This window comes from Hemitrygon akajei, chromosome 26, assembly GCF_048418815.1.
Source record: "Hemitrygon akajei chromosome 26, sHemAka1.3, whole genome shotgun sequence".
Classification (NCBI taxonomy): domain Eukaryota; kingdom Metazoa; phylum Chordata; class Chondrichthyes; order Myliobatiformes; family Dasyatidae; genus Hemitrygon; species Hemitrygon akajei.
Genome location: NC_133149.1, coordinates 20,466,692 through 20,478,937, shown reverse-complemented (window position 1 = coordinate 20,478,937; position 12,246 = coordinate 20,466,692). Strand labels below are relative to the sequence as shown.

The 12,246-nt window shown below is 42.5% G+C and overlaps 1 protein-coding gene across 1 annotated transcript in view; it reads right to left on the bottom strand.

The window, feature by feature from the left end:
* The window catches only part of LOC140716667 (V-set and immunoglobulin domain-containing protein 10-like 2), a 109,990-nt gene that overhangs the window by 23,005 nt on the left and 74,739 nt on the right, over positions 1 to 12,246 (bottom strand). Inside the window, exon 10 of the mRNA XM_073029487.1 lies at positions 9,480 to 9,827. Coding sequence (XP_072885588.1) covers positions 9,480 to 9,827 — 348 coding nt within the window. The remainder of the gene's footprint in view (positions 1 to 9,479; positions 9,828 to 12,246) is intronic.

Sequence of the window (12,246 nt, the reverse complement as noted above, 5' to 3'; positions counted from 1 at the left end):
GCAGCAACAACCTGGCACTCAACGTCAGTGAGACCAAAGAACTGATTGTGGACTTCAGAAAGGGTAAGACAAGGGAACACAAACCAATCCTCATAGAGGGATCAGAAGTGGAGAGAGTGAGCAGTTTCAAGTTCCTGGGTGTTAATATTTCTGAGGATCTAACCTGGTCCCAACATATCGACGCAGCTATAAAGAAGACAAGACAGCAGCTATATTTCATTAGGAGCTTGAGAAGAATTGGCATGTCACCAAAGACTCTAGAAAATTTTTACAGATGTACCACGGACAGTATTCTGACAGGTTGCATCACCATCTGGTATTGTGAGGGTGGGGGGCTACTGCACAGGATTGAAAGAAGCTACAGAAAGTTGAAAAATTAGTCAGCTCCATCTTGGGTATTAGCCTCCATAGTATCAAAGACATCTTCAAGGAGTGGTGCTTCAGAAAGGTGGCGTCCGTTATTAAGTACCCCCATCACGCAGGACATGTCCACTTCTCACTGTTACTGACAGGAGGGAGGTACAGAAGCCTGAAGGCACACACTCAGCGATTCAGGAACAGCTTCTTCCCCTCTGCCATCCGATTCCTAAATGGACATTGAACCCCACTTCTTTTTATTATCTCTGTTTTTGCACTATTTTTAATTTAACTATTTAATATACTGTACATATACTTACTGTGGTTAATCAATTAATTTTTCTGTATTATCATGTATTGCAATGTACTGCTGCTGCTAGGTTAACAAATTTCACAACACACACAAAGCCAACCAGCCCATTGAATGAGCACCAGCTGCTTTGCAGACCAATCAAGTTAGTCCTAAACTGCAATTTTTATCTAAATTTCTCTGCAACTTTTCTTTGTGAGATACTTCCTCAAGTTTGTTCCAAATGCTGTGTCTAATTCTGTTTTTGTGATAACAAATACGCAGTGTGAACCCTACCTGCTTGTGAATATCAATAATTTGTTCTCTTGTGTCACATATGAGTCATCGTAAGTCTGTGTTATCTTGTTATCAAAGAATCAGCAAGAGCTCCTCAATCACTTGGTCTACCCAGTATATATACCTGGTGCACGTCATATTGCTCAGTACTCCGGAAGAAAAATAGATTGTCCAGCTCCACTGCCTTGTGCAAACAATCCTATCTGAAAGTGCTGGAGAAGGACTGAGTATAACAAAAAAGATGAAAAACTGACGGACACCACTAACAAATCAGCTCAAAATCCCTACAGTCCTGCCGTGTCCATCTATGAATCGTGCTGTATTATTGAACAGCTAACAGAAGGACTAAGAATACCTCTATTTTTGACAATGGTGGGACCCAGCTGAAATACACTCAGTGGCATTTTATTGGGCGCAGTACCTAGTGTAATTCTGTATGTTTGTGGCTTTCAACTGCTGTAGCCTATCCACTTCAAGGTTTGGCGTGTCGTGCATTCATAGGTGCTGCTCTGCAGACCACTGTTGTAACATGTGGTTGTTTGAGTTCCTAATGATCTCCTATCAGCTTGAACCAGTCTGGCCTTTCCCCTCTGACCTCTCTCATTAACAAGGTGTTTTCACCCACAGAACTGCTGCTCACTGGATATTTCTTGTTTGTCGTGCCATTCTCTGTAAACTCTAGAGACTGTTGTGCGTGAAAACCCCAGGAGATCAGCAGTTTCTGAGATATTCAAGCTATCCCATCTGGCACCAACAATCATTCCACGGTCAAAGTCACTTAGATTACATTTCTTCCCCATTCTGATGTTTGATCTGGACAACAACAGAACCTCTTGACCATGTCTGCATGCTTTTACGCATTGAATTTTTGCCATATGATTGCCTGATTAGAGATTTGCAGTAACGAACAGGTGCAGAAGCGTACCTAATAAAATGGCCATGGAGTATATTTACAAACATTTTCATCTAGGAACCAAGCAGGCAAATCATCAGCCGACAAGATGATTTGACTTCCACCGATGAACCTGCCATTGGGGTCTTCAGCCAATTTAATCCACCCTACATGGTACCACGAAATGTCTGAGAGGACTGAATATATAAAAGGTATGGGATCACACAACATTCCAGTCGGTGTATAAGGATGTATTCTAGAACTAGCCATACATTATAAAGCTGTTCCAATATATATGAGAGCAGCTGCAGCCCTCAAAGAGTAGGACATTATAATTTGGCTCATTAGTAACCCATTAATCTATTTGGAATCTACAGTGGATGCAATCTCATTGGCTCTCCTCTTGGCTTTGCAACAGCAATGCATATGTCAGACTGAGTTTTATTGATGTTCAACCCTGTCATCCCCTCAGTACTAATCAACAAGCTTCAAAACCTGGATCCCTCTACAAACGGATCCTTGACTCCCCCATCGGAAGACCCCAGTGAGTGTGGATTGGTAATAACACCACCTTGTTGACCATCAATGCAGTTGCACCTCAAGTATGCATGCTTAGCACACTGCTCGACTTTCTCTGCACTCCTGATGGCTCAGGCACCATCTATAATCTTAGCAATGACACCCTGCTTTCAGCAGAATCTCAGATGGCAACGACGAGGCATACAGGAGTAAGACAGATCAGCTGGTTGTGTCGTGTCGAAACAACAACCTTGCACTCAGCATCAGTAAGATCAAGAAATTGATTGTGGACATCAGGGTGGAGAAGTTGGGAGAACACACAGCAGTCCTCGTTGAGGGGTCAGTGGGCAGCAGCATCTCACAGGATCCTGGGCCCAACACATTGAGGCTTGTGAAAAAGGCACACTAGTGGTTCTACTTCATCAGGCGTTTGAGATTTGGTATATCACCAATGACTAGCGAATTTCTATAGAAGCACCGTGGAAAGCATTCTGTTTGGTTGCATCAAAACCAGTTACGAAGGCTTCAATGCACAGGATAGAAAGAGGCTACAGAGGATTCATCATGGGCACAACCATCATTGAGCACTCTCACCACCTAGGACATGCCTGCTTCTCATTACTACCCTTGGGGAGCCAGTACAGGAGCCTAAAGAGTCACATCCAACATTTTAGGAACAGCTTCTATCCCTCTGCCTTCAGATTTCTGAACGGTCCATGAACAATGCCTCTCTATTCCCCTTTTCCACTGTTTATTTAATCATTGGTTTGTTTCAAAACAAAGGTCAGTGATAGTAAACCTGATTCTAATTCTGATTCTCTTTCAGATTCTGACCAAAGCAACAAAAACTATGTCGACAATGCTATTAAGTAGCACTAACTTACCAATATCCTGCTCATCAATGCCCTGTTTGGATTTTGCTGGAATCCTTTCTCTCCAGTCTTCATTAAAGCCTTGGATCAGACATGGACCAAAACGTTGAATTCCAGGAGAGGGGCGAGAGGACTACCCTGAGTTGCTAATTGCAACATCTTTGGAAAACTGACGTCAATGAGCATCAAGGGACCAACAATCCTTGATGAGGCCATCCTTTGCATAAAAGCAAGGTGATTATGTTTGCTGGAGGTCAATCATCTCAACCACAAGACATCATTGCAGGAGTTCCTCGGGCAGGACCTAAACTTAATGGTTGCATTATGCTGTTTCCAGTAGCTAGCCTTTCATTAAATAATGTACTCCTTATCATATTCTGTGGGTTCTTAGTTTGACAGTTCATCAGCCTCAATACTAAATGTTGCTTAAACTCAGACAATGATACGTTTCTCCATGGCACCTATGCACAGTTTTGTCTCAGAGACAGAGCCTGATATCTTTTTTACCAATCAACTTCTCAGCTCTTTATTTCACCCCTCCCAGTTTCACTCATCACCTGTGTTTCTTCCTCCCCTCCCCCCACCTTTTCAATCTACTCCTCATCTTTTTCTCTCCTCTCCTGCTGAAGGGTCTCGGCCCAAAATATCGACTGTACTCTTTTTCTATAGATGCTGCCTGGCCTGCTGAGTTCCTCCAGCATTTTGTGTGTGTTGCTAAAAACAACAGCATAGGTTTAAGATTAGAAGTGAGAGATTTAAAAGCAACGTCAGGGGCAGCTTCTTCATGCAAACAATGTGAGTTTAAGATTCGAAGTTCAAAGTAAATTTATTATCAAAGTACGTATACATCCAGTGACCCACTTTATTAGGTACACCTGTACACCTGCTTATTAATGCAAATATCTAATCAACCAATCATTTGGGAGCAACTCTATGCATAAAAGCATACAGACATGATCACGAGGTTCAGTTGTTGTTCAGACGAAACAACAGAATGGGGAAGAACTGCGATCCAAGTGACTCTGACCATAAAATGATTGTTGGTGCCAGATGGGGTGGTTTGAGTATCTCAGAAACTGCTGATCTTCTTGGATTTTCAGGCATAACAGTCTCCAGAGTTTACAAAGAATGGCAAGAAAAACAAGAACAAAACATCCTGTGTGCAACAGTTCTATGAGGGAAAATGCTTACTTAATGAGAGAGGTCAGAGGAGAATGGCCAGGCTGGTTCAAGCTGACAAGAAGGCGACAGTAACTCAAATAACCACACGTTAAAATAGTAGTGTGCAGAAGAGCATCACTGAACACGTTGAACCTTGAACATGTGACACAAGACCATGAACATACACTCAGTGCCCACTTTATTAGGTATTTTATTAGCCACTTTACTGAGTGCATGTCACCATATACTACCCCGAAATTCATTTTCTTGCAGGCATTCAGAGTAGAACAAACAAATACATTAAAATCAATGAAAAGCTGTCGTCTTCTGCAAATTAGTTGTTTGTTGGTCTTTGTAGATTTTCATTGATCCTAAAATACAATCAAAAACAAATAATACTAAATAAATAAATAAATTAGACCGAGAGTATGAGTTGTAGAGTCCTTGGAAAGTGAGTCCATAGGTTATGGAGTCAGTTAAATGTTGACGTGAGTGAAGTTATCTATGCCGGTTCAGGACCCCAGTGATGGTTGTCAAGTAATAACTGTTCCTGAACTTGGTGTTATAGGACCTAAGGCTCCTGTACCTCCTTCCCGACAGCAGCAGTGAGAAGAGAGCATGGCGTGGTTGGTGGTGGTCCCTGATGATGGATGCTGCTTTCTTGAGTCATCGCTCCTTGAGGACGTGCTCAATGGTGGGGAGGGCTTTTCCTGCGATGGACTGGGCTCTATCCACTACTTTTATTAGGCTTTCCTGTTCTTGGGCATTGGTGTTTCCATACCAGGACATGATGCGACCAGTTAGGATGCTGTCCACTGTGCATCAATAGAAGTTTGTCAAAGTTTTAGGTGATATGCTGAATATGCACAAATGTCTAAGACAGTAGAGATGTTGCCATGGCACTTACGTGCTGGTCCCAAGACAGTTCCTCTGCTATGTTAACCCTGAGGAATTTAAAGTTACTGACCCTCTCCAACTCTTATCCCCTGATGAGGACTGACTCATGGATATCCAGTTCACTCCTCCTGTACCCAATAATCAGCTGTTTGGTTTTGCTGACGTTGAGTGAGAGATTGCTGTTGTGGCACAATTCAACCAGATTTTCAATCTCCCTGCTATATGCCAATTTATGACCATTTTCAGCCTACGAGAGTGGAGTCATCACCAAACTTAAATTTGAAAATTGGAGCTGTACTTAGCTTCACAGTGATAAGTATAAAGTGAGTAGAGCAGGGGGCTAAGCACACAGCCTTGTGGTGCACCTGTGCTGTTGGTGACCGTGGAGATGTTGTTGCCAATCTGAACTGACTGGGGTCTTCAAGTGAGGAAATCAAGGATCCAGTTGCACAAGGAGGTATCAAGGCTTAGGTCTTGGAGCTTATTGATTAGTTTTAAGGGGATGATAGCGTTGAAAGCAGAACTGTAGTCAATGAAGAGCATCCTGATATGCTTCTTCCCTATTATTGGAATGAGCTGCCAGAAATAGTGGCTAGGACAGGCACATTAGCAATATTTAAAAACCATTTTGATAAGTACATAGATAGGAGAGGTTTAGATGTCTACAGCTAAACATAGGCAAATGGAACTACCTCGCTGGGCAAGAGAGTCAGCATGGATGAGGTGGGCCAAAGAGCCCGATTCCACGCTCTATCACTCTATGATTTTATAATTATTTCTCAGTTACTCACAGAACTTCAATGTGGCTATCATCTATCTTGGCAACATCTCGGACTAGAAAAGGCTTGGTGCATTTGTTTATTGTATTTCCATGAAGTGCCACGTCACATGCTGTACACCAACTACTTTCAGCAGCTTTATCAATGACTTTTCTCACAACATCACATCAGAGGAGAGGATGTTTGCTGATGATTATTCAATATTCGGTTTCATTCACAACTCCTCAGGCTGGACAATGTTTATGGACACATTCATAAATGGTAAGAATAACTTATGCCAGAGAAGAGCTAAGTAATGACCGTCTCTAAAAAGAGATCCCATCCCCTATCCTTGACATTCAATGACATTACTATTGACTTTCCCATTGTCAACATCTCTGGGGACTTCATAAACCAGCAACTCAACCAGACCACCACATTAAAACTGTGACTACAGGAGTTGTTCAGAAACTCGGCATCCTACAGCAACAAGCTCATTGATTAACTCATTAAGAATATTCCGCCATCTTCAAGCCAGGAATATCATCAAATGTTCTCCCTGTGTCTGGATGTAGCTCTAACACTACCAACGAGTTACTGTGTATACAAGGTTGTTAATGAATGTATAGACCTAAATTAGTTACCGAGCTCCACCATCATAGCTCGTAACCCTTCCTGTGTCTTCCTCCCAAAACAATAGCCTTCAAGGCCAAAGTTGTATTCTCCTGCAGTAGCCTTTGGCAGGGCAACTGAAGACGTGGCTTCAAGTTTGAGATTCTTTACCTTCCCTGTGTGTATCGATGTGAGGATGTAACGAGATAGAAATACAGTAGATTCTAGTTAATTAGTTCACAGCGCGACTAGTACATTTTGGCCCAATTAAGCGGCTGCCCCAATTATTCCCAAGTTTCAAGAAATAGTTTTAAAAAGACAATTACCATTTAACTGAGTAACAAATTATGTATTTAAATGAAGTACAGAGCAAATTAGAACACTATCAATATTACTACAGTTCTATAAAACTGGGTATTAGTTCCTAATAGTTATTGATGGAGAAATTCATCCAGTGGAAGCTGCTGTGTTCTTTTGATTGACTGTAAATGAACAAAATCAGCGCAGACACCTAGTCAGATAATGTTCTGCCTTCATTGTCTTCCTGCGTGAAGTAGTGTCAAAAAACTCTGCTTTTTAATTTGCGTGCACTGGCCCAAATGAATAATATAACACAAGCAGACACATCTGACGCTGTTTAAAAACTGTCAATTCTAAGCACTGTCTAATGGCCACACAAGTGCATGCGACTGACACCAGTTAGAAACTGTTGCATCCTCCAAATCATTTTCATTGTATCATTCAAGATGATTGTCGATACCTTCAAATTCTTCATAGTTCCTATCTTGCTGAAGTAGTGAAATCACTTCACTTTCATTTCTCGTTGTTTCTACATTCTCCAACACTGAACGTTTGAAACCACAGTGAGCAAAACGGTTCTGAAATGGCTTACAGCATTTCTCGCCAACTGTCAGCGACAAAAATCACTGCTTTTTAAACAGAACCTCACGCAATTGATGCTATTTAAAAACGGTTTGCTCTAAGCACAGTGTTGTGTCTAACAACCACACAAGTGCACGAGACTGGCGCTAATTAAAAACTGTTCAGCAACAGTCTCTTGTCCCAATTAAGCAGCACAGTGTCCCAAATAAGCAAAGGAAATCTCAGTACTTTCTTGATTAGTTTTTGTTCTTTAAGAGTTGTTCTTTAAGTTCTTTAATAAGTAGTTTCCCCAATTAACCGATGGCCCAATTAACACTGTACTGTCTAAGGCCCAATATTTCATATGTTGTGTGACTCTCTTTTAACCTGAAAACTGATAATCAAACATCAGCAAGAACTCCCTCCCCTTACACACACAGAAATAAAGTGTCAAATGACTGACAGTGCTGATGTGAAGTGGTGCATGGTTAATTTCAAAACAGTGAAGGCCTTGAATTCAGAAGCGAGACTTCACTAAAGTGTGAAGACATGCTCCAGAATTTAAAAGGCTTGTTCCTACTTGTGAAGTATCTCAAATGACCCAGGAGTTTTAAATCAGACAGTTCACTAATTATTATTGAGATACAGTGTGGAGAAGGCCCTTCCGGCCCTTCAAACCGCTCTGCCCAGCAGCCCCTGATTTAAGTACGGGACAATTTACAATGATCAATTAACCTACCAACCAGTATGTCTTTGGATTTTGGGAGGAAACTAGAGCATCCGGAGGAAACCCACGTGGTGAGCGTATAAACTCCTTACAGACAGCAGTGGGAATTGAACCCAGGTTGCTGTTACTGTAAAGTCTTGTGCTAACCACTATGCTACCATGCTTTTCCATAAGTTATGAAAGAAGTTATGTCCTTCTTTCTCTGTGAATGCAGATGTAAGTGGCCTGGAATATGGGTATGACTGCCACAGCTCTTGTGTTGGGTGCCAACCACCCACAACGTTTTGTTCTATTGGTTGTCAGAGACAGTGTGATGCCTGCTCCATCACCCACCAGTGACCTCATTTGCTTGAAGCTGTCAAGGGGATGAATGTTTATTAGCTGCTCACAAACTTTTAAAATAATGTTCCTTGTATCCTGTGGAAGGTTGAGAACTTAAAACACACATCACATCAGGAGAACGTAAACAGCCTTCACCATGAACTTGCAGAAAATTAATATTGATCCCCCACACTATGCCATTTTTGTACAAACTTGAATACCCTGAGGATACTTGGGCTCAAAGATTTATGGAAGAAAAGAAACTTATCTCACCAACCAAACAACGTGAGTACTGGATTAGCTCTGAGTTAGCTCATTACACATTTAATGACTGGTGTGGGAATGCTGTTAAGATATGGACTAGCCACCAAAGTTTTCTAGTTAACTGTAAGGCAATTAGTCAGTTCTATCATGGGCACCAGCCTCTGTAGTATCCAAGACATCTTCAAGGACTGGTGCCTTTGTCTCATGAAGGACCCCCAGCACCCAGGACATGCCCTCTTCTCATTGTTACCATCAGGAAGGAGGTACAGGAGCCTGAAGGCACACACTCAATGATTCAAGAACAGCCTCTTCCCCTCTGCCATCCGATTTCTAAATGGACAGTGAACCCATGAACACCGCCTCACTACTTTTTATTTCTGTTATTTTGCACTATTTATTTTAACTTAACCATTTAATAGATGCATATACTTAATATTTAATGTAACTCAGTATTTTCTCTATATTTAAATTACCATGTATTGCAATGTACTGCTGTCATAAGGTTAACAAATTTCACAAATAGTCTCTCAAAGAGGCACCTGGAGATGGGCAATGAATGTACCTTACCAATGCCAATATCATCTTGATAACAAAAACTGAGGTGGTGGTTGTGAAATTATTTTAAAAACTTCCAAGCTCTCTTATGCCCTACCTGGAGTTTTCACTTCTGAAGGATACCCTGTTGTCTTGTGATTGACAGCCAAAATGCGGAAAGCATATAAAACCGTGGGGTCCAGTCCCCCCAGTTTGTGACCTCTGACTGCAGGGTCAATGGCATTGGCAACAACCTGCCAGGGAATGTGAGTGTCGGTGACAGGCTCCTCAAAGTTCCTTCTCAAAGTTTTGCCCCAACCAGCGAAGGAGCGTCTTGCTGGTCTCCTCTGCACCATGAAGCCCGTTAAGTCTCCAGAGCCTCGGGTTATCCACTCCAGAACCACTTCAGTGCGCTGGCGGTTGTACAGTAGCTTGCTGATGGTGACATTTGGCGGAGTAGGATACTCTGTGAGGGTAGAGGGAGAAGCACTTTTAGTGCAATAAAATGCAGAGCCATCAAGTAAAATCAATCCAGAAAACACCAATATAAGTAATGGAAAAGGAAGCCCATCAAGAGTTATTTGTTATAATACAATCAGAAGATAGTATTGTACAGGGTCATTTTATCAAGGCAGTGGAATACTGAGAATACCTCATGGTTGGCAATGTGTATGGAGAGGGATTCCAGCACGTCCTGGTCTCATCATATAATGTGTCTGGAGTGACTTCTAAACTCAGAGTGTTCAGTTGAAAGCCACATACAATTTGTTGGGAAAATTCAATGGGTCAATACAAAAGACTGCAGATGCTGGGGTCTGGAGCAACAAGCAGCAGCAGCTGTTGACAGATAGAAATTGTTGGCGTTTCAGGTTACAACCCCACATCAGGACTGATTCCGAATTCCATCATCTGCTGATCTCTTGTGTCTCCATTGTGATCAACGGTCATCTAGCTGAAATGCTGAGATTCTCCATTACTTCGGCCATCTCCAATGGGATCCCACCACCAAGCACATCTTTCTCTCCCCCCACTTTCTGCTTTCCGCAGGGATCGCTCCCTATGCACCGCCTTTGTTCACTTATCCCTCCCCACTCATCTCCCTCCTGGCACTTACCCTTGCAAGCGGAACAAGTGCCACACCTGCCCTTACACCTCCTCCCTCACTACCATTCAGAGCCCCAGACAGTCCTTTCAGGAGAGGCGACACTTCACCTGTGGGTCTGTTGGGATCATCTACTGTACCTGGTGCTCCCGGTGTGGCCTCCTGTATATCGGTGAGACCCAACATAGATTAGGAAACTGCTTCACTGAGCACCTTTGCTCCGTTCACCACAAAAAGCGGGATCTCCCGGTGGCCACCCATTTTAATTCTACTTCCCATTCCCACATGTCAGTCCATGGCCTCCTCTACTGCCATGATGAGACCACACTCAGGTTGGAGGAGCAACACCTTATATTCTATTTGGGTAGCCTCCAACCTGATGGCATGAACTTACATTTCTCGAAATTCTGGTAATGCCCCCCCTTCACCATTCCCCATTCCTGTTTCCCTCTCTCACCTTTTTCCTTACCTGCCCATCATCTCCCCCTGGTGCTCCTCCCCTTTCCCTTTCTTCCATGGCCTTCTGTCCTCTCCTATCAGATTTCCCCTTCTCCAGCCTTTTATCTTGTTTACCAATCAACCTCCCAGCTCTTTACTTCACTCCTCCCCCTCTCCCAGTTTCACCTATCACCTGGTACTTCTTCCACCCCTCCCCCTACCATCTTTCTCTGACTTTTCATCAAATTTTCCAGTCCTAATGAAGGGTCTTGGCCCAAAAATTCGACTATTTATTCCTTTCCATAGATGCTGCCTGGGCTGCTGTGTTCCTCCAGCATTTTATGTGTGTTGCCTTGCAGATTTTCTTGTGTTTGTACCAGTATTACAGTTGATTAAAGGGAGTTACAGAAGCATGAGAGAGGAGCTGGCCAAAATTGATTGGAAGGGAATATTAGCAGGGACGATGGCAGAGCAGCAATGGCTGGAGTTTCTTGGAGCAATTCAGAAGGTGCAGGATGGATACATCCCAAAGAAGAAGTTTTTAAAAGAGTGGATGGGGCAACCATAGCTGACAAGGAAAGTCAAAGACAGAATAAAAACAAAAGAAAGGGCATAAAACAGAGCAAAAATTTGTAGGAAGCCAGAACATTGGGAAGCTTTTTAAAAACCAGTAGAAGGCAACTAAAAATGCCAAAAGGAGAGGAAATATGAGATATGAAGGCAAGCTAGCCAATAATATGAAAGATGATACCAAAGACTTTTTTCAGATATATAAAGAATAAAAGAGAGGTAAGAGTGGATATTAGATTAATGGAAAATGACGACACTGGAGAGGTCGTAATGGGGGAACAAAAAATGTGGACAAACTCAATAAGTATTTTGCATCAGCCTTCACTGTGGAAGACACCAGCAGTATGCCAGAAATTCAATAGTGTCTGAAGGCACAGGTGACTATAGTCGTTATTACTAAGGAGATGGTGCTGGGGAAGCTGAAGAGTCTGAAGGTAGATAAGTCACCAGGACCAGATGGACTACACTCCAGCGTTCTGAAAGAGGTAGCTGAAGAGATTGTGGAGGCATTAGTAATGATCTTTCAAGGATCACTAGATACTGGAATGGTTCCTGAGGACAGGAAAATTGCAAGTGTCACTCCGCTCTTTAAGAAGGGAATGAGGCAAAAGCTCGCCTGGTGCCTGACTTCAGTGGCTAGGAAAATGTTGGAGTCGATTATTAAGGATGAGGTTTCAGGGTTCTTGGAGGCACATGATAAAATAGGCTGAAATCAACATGGTTTCCTAAAGGGGAAATCTTACTTGACAAATCTGTTGGAATTCTTTGAGGGAGG